Below are 19,236 nucleotides of genomic sequence, written 5' to 3' on the forward strand. Positions count from 1 at the left end.
GCTACCCTGAGCTGACAAAAATGTCTGACTCTGCACAAAGATTTTTTTCGAATTGTTTTTTTTTTTTTTTACCATGCTGTTTGAGTGGCATCGCTTTGCAATCTGGAAACTGCCTGTATCCCACAGTCCCTCTGCATCACCTTGATGAAGGATCTGTTGTCTTGGTAGGAGGGAAACTCCACATAGTTATGCTTTGAATCTGCAACGTTGTAGTCAGACAAAGAGACTGGGGTCCCCAACTCCACCTGCAGTCTTGAGAATTTCAGCCTCAGCTGTGAAGACAAAGAACCGAAATCGTTGATGCTCAGCCTGCGCACACGTGTTATGGAGAGGAAACCCTTTTCACGTGTTTAACAGGTCTTTGTTTGAATGGAGCAACACCTTTTCTCTTTCCTTTACGGATTCCTGCTCTATTTCCTTTTCGGTGATGAAAGATGTGGAATTCTTTGGTTCTGGAGTTTTTCTCATTTCATCCTCAAACAGCTCAGAATCGTGAAGCTGCAGGACAGACAGAGTTCAACGTGAATCCCTGGAGTTGTCACAAGCGGTCCTCAAAATGTTTTTGATTGGAGCAAAATGGTAAAGCATCGAAAAAAGATTGGAAGAATAAAACAAAGACTTTGACAAAGACTGCATAAAAATACAGACCTATAGCTAGCAGAATCCCTATTACCAGTGTCTACTGACTTTGGTTAATCTGTGCTTGGCCTCTGGTGTCAAATCCAAGTAGAAGCTTTGACCAAAAGCGGAGTCGTTGTCAAAAACCAGCAGAATCTCTTCCTCTGCATAGTCCTGCCAGACAGAATTACAGCATTCATTTTTGCAGTATAATGTGCAAAAGGTTAATTATAGACTGCATGAAAAAGTAGTCGTTTAAAGGAGATAGTTGTTGGTGATGATTTCAGACATGAAATACGGGCTCTGAAAGTCAGACCTTTGATGTTCAAACTTTTAAAAACAGGAGTCAGAAATCGACTGGCTTGTATCAAACACCACAGACAGAAGGAGAACGGCCTCTCACTCTGCGTGTCATCATAGCGTGTTTTTGTTTCCTTCATCTGCAGAACAATTGAACTTCCCACCACCTCTCCATACCAGCAGGATCTGCTCCACAGGGCTGAAATCAGACACCGCAGCTCGGGTCTTTATGTCCTGTATGATGGCGTGTTTTCTTAGCAGCTTATAAGGGCGGTCCCTGGTGACATCCTCATCAGCACGACACTCAAAAAGCTCCTGCGTGGCTGACGTCAGGGCCAGAGGATAGATGCAATGAGGCTGGCCTGCATGGTAGAAGAATGAAAGACACAGGAGGTCATATGTGGAAGCTGGATCTGAATGGACACAAGTCAATTGTTTAAAGCTTCAACAACATAGCGGAACCTTTCCAGAATCTTAATCGGATTTAAATTCCTTTTCTGCACAGGAATCATACATTGAAAATGTTTGATGAAGATTGCATCTATTGCAAAAACAATTGTAACAATCTGTAATATCAGAAGGGAAACTTTGGGAGATGAGCATTTATTGTGAGGAAAACACAACTACTATTATCCAGGACAATGTGTGTTAAGGAGGATTTCAGGAGTTTAACTAAACTTCTGAAAGATAAAACAATGATTCAGATAAAACAATGACTGATAATGATGATAAGTCCAACGATGCCTGTGTTCCATGGTTGCTGCTGCAGGCTGGAGAGTTATGTCATAACTATATTAGACTGAAAGGCAATATCAGTGAGTAGCATATCAGCAAAGTCCAGCTGAACTGAATTCCTGTGTTTTTACAGAAATGGAGCTCACATGATACCACCAAATCACAAGATTTCTTTGTCCTTTTTTGTACCGGTACTTGTCCATATTTCCGGCCAGGCTGTGCCCAGAACAGCGTTAATTCAACACGGCTCTAGGAAATGACCTGTATAGGTTGCTGAGGGGGATGCTGGGAATGTTCAACTTAAGGAACCACTTCCCAGCTGGGCGTGTCGAGATTTTCCACTCACAGCACTTTACGCCTCACGCCAGATCATTGTAGTGGAAACTCACCCTTCATTTCACAAAGAGGTGAGTCACCTGCGGCATTCGGACCCCTGGGAAATATTTTGTGTAAGCGACCAAACGAAGAACCATTTGCAATATTCCATGTTCTTAGATTATGAAAGCACTGCACATGTTTGAAAAAAAAAGTGTGCGTATGTGGGGGGTCAGACTAAGGTAGGTGTCTCAAAGAATGCCTGCAAGTTCATCAAAACAAATCTGCTTTCCATCAATTGCTAACTAGGGGTTTGAGCTATGAGAGGATGAAATCAGTGAAAAAATAAACAAAAGCTAATCTGATTTTAAAGAATCTTGAAAGAATTACCAAACACATGGACACAGTACGGGTCTATGTAATGTCATGTCAAGAAAAACATGAACAAAGAAGATGACATCTCACTTTTCTCCTGTCTCCTTGCAGCACTTCTGGACCTCCGTTGTTTCTTGGGTGCCATTCTTGTCTATAGACAAACACATTCTGTGGATAAACAAAATGCAAACATGTTATCAATGACTTGATCACTTGGATTAATGTCCAAGTGATTTAGCACAAAAACTTCAGACTGTCTTTCAAAAAAGAATAATCACGGAGGTGGTGCCATCTTGTGGAGAATATACGAATTGCACTCACTTTGTTTTAGTAGTGATTCCATTTCACTGGAGACCAATTCACGGTGACTTAAGACACCCATTAATTATTCTTTTATTTAAAAAAAGACATCTTTCAAACTTTTTGGATGAAAAAAGATGACAATTATAAATGCTGTCCTCCTCAAAATTGTCTGCAAAAATGCACCAATGTATCCTGTCTAATTTATGACCCTAAAAAATGTAAATGAATAAAACAGAAATAATAAACACCATTATTCCTACTGTACCATTAAATTTGACTGCAAATAGATGGAATGCAAAACACTTGTTACTGTGTTATAAATGACTAACTTTTTTCCTCTGCTCCTTATGTTAAAATATTTTTTATTTATTGATAGTGATATTTATTTATTTATTTATTTTTCAATTTTAAATTGTTTTTTATTCCCGAACAGTTGTTTGTCTTTGTTTTTGGTGTGAACTTCATTAGTTATTTCTGCATTTTGAAAAAAATTGTAATGTTTTTTTTACAGTTTACATGTTTTGCAAACCGCATGTTTTTTACACTTTTGCAGCTGTATTTTATTTAATATTTAATATTTATTTCTTTATTTAATTAGAATCTCATTTTTGATTATAATTTTTCATAATAATGTTAGTAATATTTTTAATTATTTAATATAAATGTCATTTGTGATGTCCTTTATTGATGTTATATTATATAGATTATTTCTGAATGTCGTGTTGCTGCCACAGATAAATGAAATTTCCCCATTGTGGGATTAATAAAGTCATCTATCTATCTATCTATCTATCTATCTATCTATCTATCTATCTATCTATCTATCTATCTATCTATCTATCTATCTATCTATCTATCTATCTATCTATCTATCTATCTATCTATCTATCTATCTATCTATCTATTAACATTGTGTGTCTCATAGCATCCTTTTCATCTGCACAATTTTTATAAAACTCTTTAAAACTTTTTACACTAAACCTGACTGACACATTTGGGTGACAATTCTATTATTACATTTTAACAAGCCAGCTAGAAGGCTGAAAAAGTAAAATAAGCCATCTAGTTGATATTAAACAATGCATTGTTTAAATTACTGCCGATAATAATAATTTGTTATTATTAGCAGTAATTTTAAATTAATTAACTTAATTTTAAAGTATTTTTTTAGAGTAATTGTATTATTATTATTTTTTTAGCTAAAGTTATTATTTTTCTTTTCTTTTTCGAACTTTAATGTCAAATATTGCACATACAGAATTTTTTTACCGTACATGACACTCCATACACCTACTGTCAATTCATTGGAGTAAAAAAAATTACAGCAGATTGAAAGGTTATAAGACAGAAAAAAACAAAGCTACCTAAAAAATAAAAATAAACTTTCTCATCTAAGTTGCGAACGAGACCAGGCATGAAGCCTTTCAACAGCTTTTCTGTAAGTGTAGGATAAGGATTCACTCCTGAGCAGCGACAGTCAAGTTAGTAGTAGCAGCATTTAGCTAGCTAGCTTTTAGCTAGCTTGTGATCAATTGTTTGAAAAGCGTCAAATATTAAATATTTGCACCGATCCAATCTTTACTAGAACATTTGTTTTCTTACCGTAATTCCAAAAATAGGTTGTGTTTAACTGTCTCCACTCGTAGCCTGTGGTTTTGGCTGGTCAGAAAGCACCAACTTTTCTGTTGCCATTGGTTACGAGGGAAGCGGGAAATAAACACCAACTGACTTGATGGACAGACGTTGTAGCCAATAAGATTCAACTAGATTGCTGACGTAAAAGTTCTACTGGACTTGACACTCCAGGTGCTTCGGACGTCACTTCAGTTCGGTCTTTTAGGCGTAAAAAGAAGTCTTAATTTGTGATGGATCATTGAGATAAAGATATGTTCTTTTAGTTTTTATGTTTTAAACGGCTGTTGGTTTGAAGTCAAGCCTATCGAGTGGCTTTTCTGGACGCCAGGTAATGTTTTCTTTCACTGTGTTAGTCCTTGCGCAGACGTTTTTCATTCTGAGAGACTAATGAATAATTTAGTTTCGTTTTTTTTTTTTTGATCGGGTTTCCGAACTTAAACTATGTTGTATTATTTAGCACACTTTTTTGTCAGTTAACATGTTTCCATTTCCTTCCCTTCTTTTTCATTATTGACTTCTGTGTCAGTATATTCATTGTAGTTTGCTTCCTTAAAGTGCAAACAAACTTTAAACTCAGACAAATTCCAGATGTAAACTAGCAGGAAACAAAAGGATTTCCATAATGCTATCCTATGACCCCACCCTTACATTGATGTGTTCTCCCTACCATGACAAAGGTGGATAAAGGTGGAAAGATTTCATGTAATCCATGGACACCAGTGAAGATCACAAATCATTGAAGAAAAAAGGTTCAGAGCACTGTCTGGTGGGTCTAGATGACCCAACTCCCAACGTTAAAGTGCCTAGGATAGCACAAGGGTTAAAAGCAAGGAGGTTAATTTCAACACAAAAGTTAAAGAGTTACAACTTTCAGACATTTCCTGTTCGTCTAAAATCTGTTTGTAAGGGAATCCTTTTTGGTCTGTAACTGAGATGCTTTGCTGTGGTTTCAGACATGGAGGAATCCAGGGACATTTACGATGTCTACGACTCCAACACCTCTCCCTCCTGGGAAGAGCACCAGTCTGAGCATCTGGAAAACCTGGAGGAAGTGGAAGCCCTCAGGAGAAAGATCAAATATTACTTCATGAACCCCTGTGAGAAATACCACGCACGAGGAAGAAAGCCATGGAAGCTCCTGCTGCAGATCATCAAGATTGGGATCATTACCATCCAAGTACGTCAGCTGGTACAGGATGGATCTTTTTATGTCAGCATCGCCACGTTAGTCATGTTTTTCTGTTGTGGTTTTTTTTTTTCCCCCGTAGTTGGTGTCTTTTGGACTGAGCAACCAAATGGTTGTGGAGTTCAAAGAAGAAAACCTGATGACGTTCAGACACCTCTTTCTGAAAGATTACGTTGATGGAGACAAAGAGACTTATGCTATTTATAGACAGGCAGATGTTTATGACCAAATTGAATACATAATCACACAGGTAGGGGCTTTTGGTCAAATGTCCGTAAACACGCATGATTTCAATTTCTTTTTTATGATTATGCCACATTATAGAGCTTTTCCTTTTGCATTTGTGCTTGTGTACGTTATTGGAACATTACGACTATCAGCAAACGGCAAGTTTGTCACGAGACTGGACTTTGAGCACTTGACTTGTAGATCTGCTGTAAAAGTAATTCTCCCTCGAGCTCAAATGTTTCCATATTCACCCAGTTCCTCACATACATATTTAAACGGCATTGTTTGGGTTTTATTCTGTTTTTCCTTCCAGTTTAGACTTCTGCACAACAACACAGTCGGCAATCATGAATTTGAGAAGAACGGCACAGCCTACTCGCCTCTGCGGCTGTGTCAGGAGTTCTTCAGGAACGGCAGCATCTATCCCGGGAACGAGACCTTTGAGATCGACGCCAACGTGGATTCTGGTGAGAACGCTTCTGTTCCAAGTAGAGCTCAAGCCCATTTTGCAAGAGCAGTCAAAAAGAAATATTCATACACCACACAGCTAAAAATAAATAAATAACACTGAGAAATGGGCTATTACGACTGCATGTGCATGTTTAGTGACAGGTGTTGTTTTCTAAGCCTCATGTAAGGCAAGAAATGGGCAGAGCTGTGGTGTAAAGTGCTTGTGGCTTAAGTTAACCACACAGAGCAGTAACTCATTTAACCCGTGTGCTATCTTAGATGACCCCACCCTTACATTGACGTGTTCTCCCTACCATGACAAAGGTGGATAAAGGTGGAAAGATTTCATGTATTCCATGGACACCAGTGAGGTTCACAAATCATTGAAGAAAAAAGGTTCAGAGCACTGTCTAGTGGGTCTAGATGACCCAAATCCCAACGTTAAAGTGCCTAGGATAGCACAAGGGTTACAAAAAAATCAAATTATGATTGGAGGCAGGCAAAAAGCACCAATATCAAAATGTAAAAGATACTAGATACCTTAAGACAGTTGTGTTGGCAGGTATTGCTTTATTCAATTTTATGTCAATAACACATCTTTAATGACAGTGATCCAACAAATAATACAAAAATTAGCTTCATCAAGATATAAAATGTGTCTCTTGCATTTAAAGTAAAGCCCACGAAGATTACTTTCCAAAATGTGACTTAAATAGCAAAACAAAAGTCAATAAACAAACATGCAGAGTGATTAAGGTGTGTTTGGCAAACAGCAAACATGTGATCAACTCATTAAAACCCTCAATTTATGTACTTCCTATAAAGATGTACGCTGTAAACCATTGCAAAACAATAAAAAGGTAAGGAAAAAAAGATGTGGCTTCACATAGAAACACAGCTGTTTTGCAAACATCAGCCAAACATTTGTGTGTGACCCTGTTTTTGCCAGAATGCCTCGATGTGTATCCCATGTTTACCCCATCAGCAAAGGAGATCCTCCAGCACTTCAAAGTGCATTTCAAAAGGTAGGCAGATGCCAGGAACACGCCGCCGACTTCATCCAAAACTGAAGCACCTGTCAGTTGATGGGGTATCCTCGTCTTTCAGGTTACTCTCTGTGAAGATCGTCTTCGTTCTGAAGGCCATAAACCTGCAGACCGTGAGACACCGAGAGCTGCCCGACTGCTATGACTTCACAGTTTTTGTATGTGACCAAATGTTTCTCCATGCCATAGCAAACTGCAGTAATGAGCATGAGATTTTGTGTGATGCATCAGATTATGTGTGTTTGGTGGGGGACATTGTGCGGGTTTTGAACAAAATATTTGTTGTCTAGTCTGTTTTGTTTTTAAATTTGATTATGTTTTTATGTAAATCACTTTGAGGCATCTGAGTTGTAGGAGTGCTAAAAAAATAAAGTTTCATTTGATTTATTTCACAAAAGTTGTTTAAAAAAATACATATAACATTTGATATTTGTTGTTGAGATCGGTGTGTTTTTAAAATACTGTCCTCTGGTTAACAGATTACTTTAGATAATCAAGCTCACAGCGGCAGGATCGCAGTCCAGCTGGAAAACGACGTGGAAATCAACGAATGCCGGGACTGGAAAGTGTCGGGAGCCGGTAATTTTCCTAAAATTCTCCGAGATGCTACCAGTTTACCGCTTCTAATGATCCGTTTGTCTATTCCCTTCAGCTGGTAAAAGTATTTACCTGACGGTGGTGTTTGACTGCCTCATCATTACAACCTGCATCATCTCCTTCGCCCTCTGCACGCGCTCAGTGGTTACAGGAATTAAGCTGATGCTGGTGAGAAATAATTTTAAAATATTTCATAAAGGATGAAGCAACAGAGAAGCCTAATTCTACTTATCTTAGTGTGAAACTGGAACACCCAAAAGACACACAAGTGTCTGGACTCTGAATTCAGAAGCAGAGGGAAAACACTTTCGACCCTGTTGCTGTTCATTAGTGGGCAACAGAAGTCTAAATGACCACACGTTCTTAATAAACAGTGCTTGTTTGCAAATTTATGTCCTCTTTCTTTGTTTCTATTATTCCTGTTCTTCTGCTTTGACTTACAATAATGTCACTATTTTTTCTCATAATCTACAGTAATCTAATTACTGTATCTATAACAGTAACATTGTTATTGTCATATCATATCAGGTAAAGAATTACATTTTATTGGTGTTCAAAGAGGCCCTGTTTTTAACATTTTAATGACCTTTCTTTCACTTAAAAAACTTTAAAAGATACATATTTACTTATTTTCAGTCACTAAGTATTCACTGTTGGTAAAAAGTTTTAATTCCATGAAGCGCCTATCATTAATAACGTTTTAACAGGACAGTTCATGTAAAACAATGAACTTTTCTTGGTTATTTTTTTGTGGTGTACAGCACTCTGTGCTATATAAATAAAGTTTGATTAGATGTATTTTTCCTACATCGTCATGTAATTTCAAAATGTAAAGTGTATCTGATTGCCTTCATGTTTAAAATCTGTTGTCATCCATTTATTGTCCAGGAATGTGAAAACCTCTGTAGTCATGTGTAGAGGAGATGCATTTGTTTTTGAGTAAACTGGTTGATCTAGTCTAAACTTGTCCTATATGCATCGTCATGTATTCATACGTGTCTAAATGAGACTTCCATGATCAACAGGATCAGATTTCAATCTGAGCGACCTTCCTGGAAGCATTGCAACACACACACACACACACACATTTGTCATAGCTCAGATGTCTTCTTACATCCGCCGTACTTTTCTTTGTAAATTAGCTTTGGCCCCATTTAGATTTGCCCTAAAACAGTCTGGCTTTCCAACAGGAGTACAGCCGCTTCTGTGACAGACGCTGCGGCAAAGATGTTCCGTGGTCAGACAAGCTGGAGTTTGTGAGCGGATGGTACATCCTCATCATCGTCAGCGACACGCTCACCATCACAGGTTCAATTCTCAAGATTGAAATCCAGACCAAAGTGAGAATCATTTATTCTGATTTTTTTTTTTTGCTCTGTAAATTCTCGTCTGAATCCATCTTTAAAAAAATAATTATTTTCACTTCTAGATCCTCACGACTTATGACGTGTGCAGCATCTTCCTCGGCATCGGCACCATGTTTGTCTGGATCGGTGTGATCAGATATATGGGTTACTTCAGGAAGTATAATGTACAAAAACATGTTTATTAGCATCGTCTTAATATCTGTTGTGTTAGCAGAGATGGACACGCTTCAGAAACAGTGATGCATCTGGAAACCCCGGAAACCGTCTTTTGCTGCTTTCAGATTCTTCTTCTGACACTCAGGGCAGCTTTTCCCAACGTGATCCGTTTCATCTGCTGTGCTGGAATCATATACCTGAGTTACTGTTTTTGTGGCTGGGTTGTCCTGGGCCCGTATCACGAGAAGGTACTGTACCGGTAAACAGCACAGAGTCTAAAGAAAACACGGACACCGCTGGGAAGGTTCTCGCGATTTTCTCTGCAGTTCCGGAGCTTGAACACCGTGTCGGAGTGTCTCTTCTCCCTGATCAACGGAGATGACATGTTTCCCACCTTCAAGGACATGCAGCAGAAGAACAACCTGGTGTGGATCTTCAGCAGGGTTTACCTCTACACCTTTGTGTCTCTCTTCATATACATGATCCTCAGCCTCTTCATCACCATCATCACTGACACATACGACACAATCAAGGTGACAACTGCACTTTTATGATCCCACATTCCAAAACAACCCACAGGTTTCTGTTTACTGCTCTGACAGAACATGCACGTGTTGTCATATTTACACACAAATTCTCTGATTTTCACGACTCAGCACCAGCAGCAGAGTGGAAACCCAACGTCCGACCTGCAGAAGTTCCTGTCGGTTTGTAAAGATCTGCCCAAATCTGGACTTTATAGACTTCAGGAAAACAAAAGCTGCCTCATCAACTGCTGCGTCAACAGGTAAAAGCATTTCAACCATCATCAAATTTGACCAAATCCTTTGTCTTTATATGTCGAAGGAAAATAAAGCAGATTTTATTTTTAATTTTTTTGCATTTCAGATGGAAACGGAATCAAGAAAGACTCACGTCTGAGGCATGACAGGTTTAAGGGAGTCCAGCACCTTTGATTTGCACGTTCTGACCCATTTTCAGAAAAATACAATACACACATGGTCATAGAGAGAGGACATAATAGAAGGCACATTTTAAATCACTTTTTTTTTAAGTTTAAATGCTGATGCAGGGCGTCCAGCATTCAGCACATCGTCAATCTCTAATGGGCTTTAAGTGAAAGAAATACAACAAATAGGACTGAATATGGAACATATATGAAGCCTGCACTCAAGTTTTTTAAACTCATAATTAAAGAAATCTTGGTGGATCAGCTCTTTTGAGCAACATCATTTTAAAAATTCAGAAATGAAGGAAAAAGCAGATACATCAAAACGTTTACTTCCAGTTTAAAACAGAAACCATGTGGAAAAAAATAAAAAAGAGTTAACAGAGTAGCGAGCATAGACGATGTGCCATAAAAGCAAGTTAGTTCCCATTCACTCTGGTGTAAACATTTTCCACATTTTGGAAAGGAAATAGCTATCAGGGGTTATTTTGTTTTTAAGAAACATCATTTGAAATTTGGCATTGATGCACACATGGTGACACTTTCTTCTAACTCCTATGTGATCTAGAAAGGTCTGACTGGTTCCTACAGCTGTCAGGTTTGCTTTTTTTTATTTAAAGGCAGATTCAATGACATCAAATAGCAGTCAATCCAATACTATCATTTTTTGTGTACAATTCTCAGTTTGGACACCCCTGCTCTAATAAATATGTTGAAATCTCCTGAGAATTCATGATTGTTACTCCAAAGGCTAAAAGTTTGTCTTCCTAAATACAAATCATCCTTAAAATGATCTTCCAGTTAAAAAAATATGATCCTATGTCACTTCAGTAGGAGCCTTACAGCCTTTAGCGTAGCAGAAATCACTCTCTTTAAATCTCAAGGAGATTGAAATATCCCGAAGGGGTTCCTCTGGTCTCCAGGTGAAACGGATGCTGCACTTTATTTCCCCACAGGAGGTTTGTTGTAGAAACTTTCCAATAACTTACTGCTGGACAGTTTGAGGCTGAGCTCAAATAAAAGCCGTCTCCCTCCTGACATGTCATTGTTTCTGTGCAGTGGCCGCGTGACACTTCCAGTTTAAAAACGCCGATTCAGCTTTCATCGAGAACAAATAGATTTAGAGTCCAACAAAAGCTGGTATGATCCGGTTTGTCATGTAATGGAAGCTCTGGAAAAAAGCTAATATGTACTGTAGGTTGGTCCAAGACATCTGTGCCCCAGACCAGTTATAGCTCTTAAAAAAAGTCCTGCATCCTTGGAGAAGTGTGTGCTTTTTCAGAAACCTGAAAGAATATTTCAAGGAAAATAAATAAAAAAGGTCTCATCACATCCTGGGATACTGCTGTCCTCATGAAGTCAGCCTGGTTTGTCCAGAGTGATGCTGGCGGGAGGCGGGACTCGCTGCTCCTCCATCCTGTTGCCTTGGGAACGTAGAATGAGTGCGAAAAAGTCCTCGTCCGGAACGGTCGGCCCTTTGGGTTCGGGAGGCGGAGCAGAACTCCTCTGGTCGTTCAGCCTGGAGCCCTAAAACACAGACGTGTGGTGCACTGCTTACACTATGCTTCAGTCTCACAAATGGAAAACAATCCTGTCTTTTTGTTTCTGTTCAATTAACAGGAAAACAAATTATCAACAAAGGTTTTTTTTCACAACCATTATGCAATCCAATTCTTAAAAAGTACTATATTTCCCATAATCCTAATCTGAAAGGAACACATTCAGAGTTTTTAGTTGGCACCAACCTTGATTGGAATTGTAGAAAATAGTTTTTATCTTAGGAAAATGGCGTTCATGTGAAAGGTTTTTTTGACTGCCACAGTACTTCCGAAGCGTCGCTCTTACCTGGCACTTCACCAGCATGTCGAAGAAGACGTCGTCCGCCTCGGGCGGCTCAGCGCTAGCCTCAAGGTGGCTGTACTGGGAGGGAATATGAGGGCTTTCTGGAAAGCAAACGCACATTTGTCATTTTTGGGAGTCCACCCTGCTGAAAGCAGGATGAGTCTCATAAAGAACCTTGGGGTGGTGCAGGGTCTGTGCTGGAGGTGGAGGGTATATGAGGCGGGTTGCAGGTGCTGAGATGTAAGCCAGGAAAATGGCTGCCGCTGGCCCGCTGGTCGTCCAGACGGTGGGCCTGGCAGCTGGCCAGCCGCTCCAGGAAATGACCAGGATCCTGCGATGCTGCGTTTTGTTCTGAGGCAGCTGGGGAAAAAACCGTTTGTGTAAAACAAAAGATTGTCCTTAAGTCCAGTTTATACTTGAAATTTTTTCAATTAGGAAAGTGGAAGGTAAGCCAATGCCTTTCAGACATTTGTGGATACAATTCCAGAGCTACTTGGGTGTTTGTCAGTTTGGGTTTGAAGCAGCACGTCCGGATGAACACAAGCTGCACTGACCTCCATCAGAAAACCCCCAAAGTGGAGCCTCATTTTTCCAGGTTGTCAGAACTTCCAAATGGTTCATGCAGCCTCATCCTGATTGTCGTAGTCTATGAATACCACGCCTAGAAGGATTCTACGTGCATCTGTGCTTCCAGCAAAGAGGAGACTTTTCCAGGGCATTTCCACAAATGCTTGCAGACAATGGGCAGAGATTCTTGCTGTCGTTTCTGGAAGCCAGTGATTTGCATATTTTTCCCCATCTGACAAGGGAAGTATGCTGCTTCCAAAATACTCCCTAATCTGGTTTACTCTCTAGTGGACGTCTTTTTAAACATAAAAAAATAAAAATGTCAAAAAAAACAAAAAAAAGGACAGATTCTACAGTGCTAACACAAACAAACACAAAAACATTTGGGGTCAACTGTCAATCAAGGCTCATCTGGGACAAACACTCAAATGAAGAACGGTTCTGAAGATTCTGAAATTGCACCAACGCCACATAGTTGTGGATCAGGACCTGCTATTTTCAAATCCAGACTCTACCAAACAGTTCTTTTTCGAGTTGTATTGAAGGAAGAGGGGAAAAAATGATTTCATGCTTAAATACACATGACTTAGACTTAGTGTAAAACTAACAAAAACACATGATAGACTCACAATTTCCTTCAGCTACAGGTAAGGAAGAGGTAGGGGAGGGGTGAGCAGGGACATGGCTCTGGCTATCCAGTGAACACCTTTGGTCGTCCAGTCTGTTGCTCTGGAAACGAGAGAGGACGTCAAAGAAGCTGTCCTCTCCAACGGTGTCCTGGTGTCTTTGCTGTGGAGCCAAAACCAAACGCATCAGATGACAAATCTGCAAAAACAGGCTTAAAGATAAATAACTTATCGAAGAGTTTAAGGAAAAAAAAAACTCAGCAGGTGCAGAACCTCATAGCAAAGGTCTACCAGAGTCAGTAACCACTAAGGCAGGGGTCGGCATACCTGTGCTGGGGTTCTCTGTGTTTCTGTAAAATAACTATCATGTTCTAAGATTGTCATGGTGCCTTTAACACGTCAGGTAGTGCGAGCGGACAGGAGGAAGAGACCAGCGTGAACGCGGGGGGGCGTGTCTGCAGCTGTGAACGCCCACCACAGACTGTTATGGGATGGAAAGTTCTTCTAATAAGACAGTCAGTGGTGATCTTGTATGAGATGCATAAGCGCCCCAAAAAAAAGCCTCCCCCCCCCCCCCCCCCCCCATTTCCATGTAAAACTTGCGTCAGGGCGCCCCTAATATCCTGTCACCTTGCTGCTTTGATGACCGTATGTTGCGCTGTGTTGAAAACATTGGAGGGGGAGGTTGCAGGCGGGGGAGAACAACGAACAGGTAGGGAGGCGGGGGCGGGGCTTAGACTCACTGCTTATGATTCCAGACAAACTAACAGCTGCTTCCTAATAAAAAATAGTTGTCATCCTTAAAATTCATATAATTTACTGGGTTTACTGGATTTAAAGGGAACAATTTTTTTTCTTTGTTTCCATCATCTCACTTATTTTAACTCTGGGTGTTTGACAGACGGAAAAGTCTGTTTAAGGTTCTGGAAAATGGACAAAAGATCAAAGGAAACTTCACGCTCATAAAGAATAAAAATAATTAAATAAATATCCTGACAGCATTTTGAATCAATACAAGTATTGCCAAATGAACTATCGCGATATATCGGCTAAAACATTTTTTGTAACACATCTAGTGTTGCGGCTCCCTGTGCTTTCATCTCAGTGGGAAACGGTTCTTTGTTAGGTAAAGGTTGCTGACCCCTGCCCTAGAAGCTATAGATTCATCACTACTGATTCATGTAATGGGAAACTCTCTTAGCACTAAAATGTGGAAATTGAGCTTAGGCAAAAATTTTATGGCTGTCCCCAAATGTTCTGTTTCTGATCTTAGTTTAGACAAAGCCAGTAAAAATATTCTTCACGGTGACACTTGAGTTGATTTTCCAGGCTGTGACAGTTTTTTTCACTCTAGCTTAAACGAGTTCAACAAACCGACTTCAGCTAAACAAAACAATGGGTCACAACTTTAATCCATTCGTTTTCCACTCCTGGGCCTGTTTGGGATAAACAACAGTGAAGATTTTGGCTTGTAAATGTATTTTTGCTTTGAGCCCATTTCTTAAAGAATAAATAGTAACAAACTTTTGTGCACAGAAATATAAAATTGAAACAAAAATGAACACGTTCAATCAAAAAAGACAAAAGCAATTGAAAACAGAGAAGTTTATATTTTTGCAAAAACAGAATAGTTTTTAGATCAAATAATTTATTTGCATTTAACGAGTAAATATATACATTTTTAAGTAAAAGGTGATCAATGTTTAAAAGAACAAACCTCTTTTCCATCTTAAATAGTAAAAGCGCATCCTACATTCTTAGAGCAGTAGTTAGAAACGGTTCATGTTCACAGATTCTGAGAAAGTTTCAGGCTTTTGAAAACATTTTATTACAGTTTTAAAACAAGAAAATGTCCAATGAGTCCAGTTAGGCTAGCACATGCTGAATAGTTCGAGAATAGAACGGCAAAATGAAAACAAAATCAGTGTGCCACTATCCAAATATTTGAAGTGAAACAGCCGTTCCTTTTTTTATTAAAATTCCAGTGACCAAAAGCAAAGTGGCAAAAAAAGACCCCATGTTCCCTCTGAATTTAAGACAATTTGAAATCTCTTAAGTTCAATAATATTTTAGCACAGTCCCCTGTTATTGTAACCAGACGTACCTTAGGAGACACCGGTGAGTTTGGATCAGCGACGGCGTAGTTGTTCTGGTTTTCCTCCTGATCTTTTGCAAAAGGTTTGCTGTTCTTCTGCTTCTTGCTGCTCAGCCGCTGGAAGAGGAAGAGTCTGGTCGATGCTTTGATCGTGTTGCTTTTAGATGATCCGGAGAACAAATCTTCCTCCTTGTCCTGCACAAACAGACAGCTGTTACCTTGACGCATCTGACAGATTCACATTTCTGAATTGTGATATTTGTCCTCTTCAGATTAACTCACTTCCAAAGAAATTAAAATATTGATAGCCATAAAAAAACGAGCGGACATTTCCAAAACAGCACTTTAGCCTTCAAGCCTGGTTTTTATTGAACTAAAACTTTAGTTTTTATCTTAATAAACCAAAGGCGTGCTAACAAACATTTTAATCAATGTTTAGTAAACAAATATGACATGAAATCAAAAAAATAATACTTTTTAGTCATTTAGATGTCGATTTTCTATAGTAATATTTAATATTAGCTTTAAAAACCAAATGTGGAAACAAAAGTGATGAGAGATGGAGATTTATGGATGCAAAACTGAACCAACATTATCCAAAAATAACACGCGTGCCCTTTTTTGAAAATATTTTTCAAACTGATATGTTAAAATGAGTTTGCCTGAAACTTTTGAAACTTCATTTTTTTGTCAAAGATGGTAAATGGCTATAATTGTATAGCGCTTTTCTACCTTCCTCGAAAGCTAAAGCACTACAGTCCCATTCACCCATCACACACATTCACACACTGATGGCGGCTCGGCTCCACTGCCGAACACTGGCACAGAGAGGCAAGGTGGGGTTCAGTGTCTTGCCCAAGGACACTTCGACGCATGGGCAGGCAAGGCGGGTATTAAACCTGCAATATTCCGATCAGAGGTGGATCGCCCCACCACTGCACCACGGCCGCCCCTGATCCGGCAACTTCAGACACATCAAGCTTTATCCTTTAGTTTGCTATGAATGGGGTCAAATTATAACGTACTTATTAGTCAATTATTATTTGAAATAAGGATCGCTGGATGATGTGAAACCAGAGCTCTCTTTCCTCATTTTGGTGACCTGCAGGGAGACTGTTGGGGGCTTTTAGGCATTTTTATTTCAGCTAGACTTCAAAGTCAGGAGGCAGAAGTCATTCTTCATACCAGCAGAGCTTCTCACTGTGTTCAAAGCAGGCGGATTGTGAAGCCCACCCGCTTTGTGGCAAACAGTGAGTCAGAGGGAAAAAAACATTCAACGTCACAAAAATCTTTTATGGAATCAGTGCAGCTTTCATAAACACAACAAACAGCAAAGATCAGAAACAACAGGTAGGTGTTGTTTAAAAGAATCTTTTATCTATCAAGAAAGGAACAAAAATAGACAAAAAAAATGTTAAAACACATCAACACAACTAAAATGTGCATAGATTAGGTGCAAGCGACAAATAAATGTAGAGGTTTTATGCAGTTAAAACCTCCCGATTAGGACAAAACTTACTAAATCTGCTGGGAGACCTTCAGTTTGCCTCTGATGCTGACCTGGGATCACCAGAAGGTTTTCTGCGCTGCCTCTCCTTAATGAAGTTCTCACCCCTAAAACAAACAGAAATCCATCTTTGATCTAAATAAAACACGTTCTAAAGAAGCTGTTCAGATATTACAGAACATCAAGCAAATTTTTAAATTAAAAAAATGCTAAAAATTTATTACGTTTCATTATGATTTTTCTAAAAATGAGGTAAGATTTCTCAGCTCAAGTTTAGATTTACCTGGCAGGATGAGATGACTTGGTTGGGTTTCTAAAGGATCGGGGTCGTTGATTCTGTTGTTGGGAAACATGTATTGCATGCTGGGATTGGACTTGGGTCCAACAACCAACCGTAGATCTGCCAGGTTCATCCTGGCGGTCATCTCTCCGCTTTTATCTCCAGTCTGTGGCATGAACATCAACAGAACTCCACGTTTAGACGGGTCACTCACTAACAGAAAATGCAGGGGTTCGATTCTGCAGTTCACGACATGAACACTAGATGGCAGTGTGTCTTGAAAAAAAGCAGCACAGACAGGAGGTAAAAGAGGAACATTCACCCGTTTTGCAATTTCCAGATGTTTTTCAGCAAAGAGCATTGCCTGCTCGTGATTCCCTAGGGCAGTGTGGGCATTTCCTAAACTCCAGTACGCTCTTCCTTCACCAACGCTGCAGTGAGGAAGAAGTTAGGGTGATCAAAACTTTGCCACACTATCAGATTTTTCTGTAATAACAGATTAATCCTCACCATAAACATTAAAATCAACAGCATAGCCGTACAGATTACAGATGAATCAGATATTGTAAAGAAATAGCAGCACTTCTAGTTATAGGAGAACCGTAAAAAGACCTGTAATCTGCTTTACTGTTTTCAAAACAGCCAAAATGTAATACAATTGTTTTATAATGTAGAAAAGAACACCTCAACCTTATGGATTAAGAATATTAGATAGAATTTATTTAAAAAAGCTTTAATTTTGAAAATCCTCCAAGAGGCAGTAATCCTAAATTTATGAGAATTTTCTCCAAAATTATACATCTGATGCTTTTCGACCAAGTAATATTTTGAGAATATTAGATTTGTCCCTTTTAACTTGCTGCAGTGTTTGCATGAGTGCTTTAACGCTGAATAATTAACATCCTCCTTCCAGTTTGATCCTTCAAAATAAGTTGTCGATGGTCTACCAATCCTTGAGGTCCTGGGCGATGACCAGATGTTTGAGGTGGTAATCGATGGCCCTCTCATAGTCCTGCAGTAGCGTGTAGGTGTTTCCCAGACTGTAACAAGCCTGAGCTTCCACCGCTCGGTCCTTCAAAAGCCTGGCCAGCTGCAGAGTCCTCCTGGGGGCACAGAGGAAGGAGGAGGAGGAAGGTCAAAGAATGAAGGGTGGGTGCCAGAAAATGACAGTAATCTGCTGCTATCTTCTCTTCCTTTCTGCTTGTTTGACATGAAGGTCTGCATCAACAAATTGCTCATTAAAAAAAAATACTAACATTCAAGTGCAGAAACTGCATTTACCTTTGTCATCATTTTTGTTAAAAGGAAAACTTCTGTTGGGAGAAAACAAGCACCGCCTGTCAGTACAAAGCGGACTAAGACGCAGTCTGAACTGTACTCACTTGTAGTGATTAGCTGCTGTTTCAAACTGGCCGAGGAAAATGTGAGCGTTGCCAAGGTTGCAGTGGGCTCTCCGCTCGGCCGACTTATCCCCAAACTCTTTAGCAATAAGAAGCCGCTGCCAAAAAGCCCAAAGAGTGGCATGTCGGTGAAGGCCAATACAATACAATAAATAAATAACCTACAACCAAAGATGACCTAAAAAAGTATTAAACAGCTACTTTTTCTTGATTTCTTCTTACCTTTTCATGTGCAACTATTGCAGATTCAAAGTCACCCAGGAGATAGTACGTGTTACCGAGATTCCCATACGTCCGGCCCTGAGCAGCTCGATCCCCCAGCTCCATCACCAGGCTCAGGTTAGCTCTTTATGCAAAAATAAAACATTTAGGTTTAAAGGCCCTCTGTGGCTTTTTTAACTCCCTTTTTATTAAATTTAACAGAGTTAAACATCAATCCTGCGAGATGTTGCAGTCTTTCCTTTTACCCCTCAGTTGTGAGTGAAAGCTAGAGTTTGAAGCCGTCACCTGGGAGCTGCATCACGCTGTGGCATCTCCATTGAAGATGGAGCCAACACACAAAGGATATATACTGTATATGATACTGGATGTATGGCTCACACAATTCCAACCTCACATTAGAGCAGAACACAGAAAAAGCTTGCCTCCTGTTTCGTTTA

The 19,236-nt window shown here is 39.5% G+C and overlaps 3 protein-coding genes across 12 annotated transcripts in view; 1 reads left to right on the forward strand and 2 right to left on the reverse strand.

The window, feature by feature from the left end:
- Nucleotides 1–4,394, reverse strand: part of dnai3 (dynein axonemal intermediate chain 3) — a 17,026-nt gene extending 12,632 nt beyond the window's left edge. Inside the window, exons 1-6 of one of the 4 annotated variants that reach the window (XM_023954340.2) lie at nt 4,249–4,394; nt 2,434–2,511; nt 1,096–1,280; nt 688–792; nt 382–498; nt 73–272 (exon numbers count right to left, since the gene is read on the reverse strand). In XM_023954340.2, the coding sequence (XP_023810108.1) occupies nt 73–272; nt 382–498; nt 688–792; nt 1,096–1,280; nt 2,434–2,488 (662 nt within the window). In that variant the 5' untranslated portion in view covers nt 2,489–2,511; nt 4,249–4,394. Of the gene's footprint in view, nt 1–72; nt 273–381; nt 499–648; nt 793–1,095; nt 1,281–2,433; nt 2,512–3,940; nt 4,137–4,248 lie in introns of those variants that run through there. The other 3 variants (XM_023954341.2, XM_078946624.1, XM_078946623.1) reach the window with 3 other exon arrangements.
- On the forward strand, nt 4,346–10,982 carry mcoln3b (mucolipin TRP cation channel 3b). Of its 4 annotated transcripts, none has more exons than XM_004068080.4 (14): nt 4,346–4,609; nt 5,235–5,458; nt 5,550–5,717; nt 6,009–6,162; nt 7,095–7,170; nt 7,253–7,349; nt 7,671–7,770; nt 7,844–7,956; nt 8,979–9,128; nt 9,218–9,319; nt 9,437–9,559; nt 9,638–9,844; nt 9,968–10,098; nt 10,200–10,982. In XM_004068080.4, the coding sequence occupies exons 2-14, from the start codon at nt 5,237–5,239 to the stop codon at nt 10,237–10,239; spliced, it is 1,683 nt and encodes a 560-aa protein (XP_004068128.1). In that variant the 5' UTR covers nt 4,346–4,609; nt 5,235–5,236; the 3' UTR covers nt 10,240–10,982. The 4 variants fall into 4 exon arrangements, with proteins under 4 accessions (XP_004068128.1, XP_078802754.1, XP_078802755.1 ...); XM_078946628.1 differs by having other exon boundaries at nt 9,974–10,098; XM_078946629.1 differs by having other exon boundaries at nt 9,977–10,098.
- The window catches only part of LOC101169597 (G-protein-signaling modulator 2), a 22,619-nt gene continuing 13,222 nt past the window's right edge, over nt 9,840–19,236 (reverse strand). For all 4 annotated transcript variants that reach the window (XM_023954344.2, XM_023954343.2, XM_078946626.1 and 1 more), the window contains 11 exons: nt 18,800–18,923; nt 18,560–18,675; nt 18,125–18,280; nt 17,500–17,608; nt 17,181–17,343; nt 16,910–17,004; nt 15,400–15,585; nt 13,299–13,458; nt 12,277–12,462; nt 12,106–12,203; nt 9,840–11,787 (listed from right to left, as the gene is read on the reverse strand). In XM_023954344.2, the coding sequence (XP_023810112.1) occupies nt 11,620–11,787; nt 12,106–12,203; nt 12,277–12,462; nt 13,299–13,458; nt 15,400–15,585; nt 16,910–17,004; nt 17,181–17,343; nt 17,500–17,608; nt 18,125–18,280; nt 18,560–18,675; nt 18,800–18,923 (1,561 nt within the window). In that variant the 3' untranslated portion in view covers nt 9,840–11,619. The remainder of the gene's footprint in view (nt 11,788–12,105; nt 12,204–12,276; nt 12,463–13,298; nt 13,459–15,399; nt 15,586–16,909; nt 17,005–17,180; nt 17,344–17,499; nt 17,609–18,124; nt 18,281–18,559; nt 18,676–18,799; nt 18,924–19,236) is intronic.

The sequence above is a fragment of the Oryzias latipes genome, chromosome 4 (genome assembly GCF_053564925.1).
Source record: "Oryzias latipes strain Hd-rR chromosome 4, Olatipes_Hd-rR_3.1".
Taxonomy (NCBI): domain Eukaryota; kingdom Metazoa; phylum Chordata; class Actinopteri; order Beloniformes; family Adrianichthyidae; genus Oryzias; species Oryzias latipes.

Bases quoted from the DNA above. Each gene is read 5' to 3' on its own strand.
- mcoln3b (XM_004068080.4), top strand. From the start codon at position 5,237: ATGGAGGAATCCAGGGACATTTACGATGTCTACGACTCCAACACCTCT. The intron at 5,459-5,549 runs GTACGTCAGCTG...TTTCCCCCGTAG, and splicing joins TTGGGATCATTACCATCCAA to TTGGTGTCTTTTGGACTGAG. The intron at 7,171-7,252 runs GTAGGCAGATGC...CTCGTCTTTCAG, and splicing joins TTCAAAGTGCATTTCAAAAG to GTTACTCTCTGTGAAGATCG.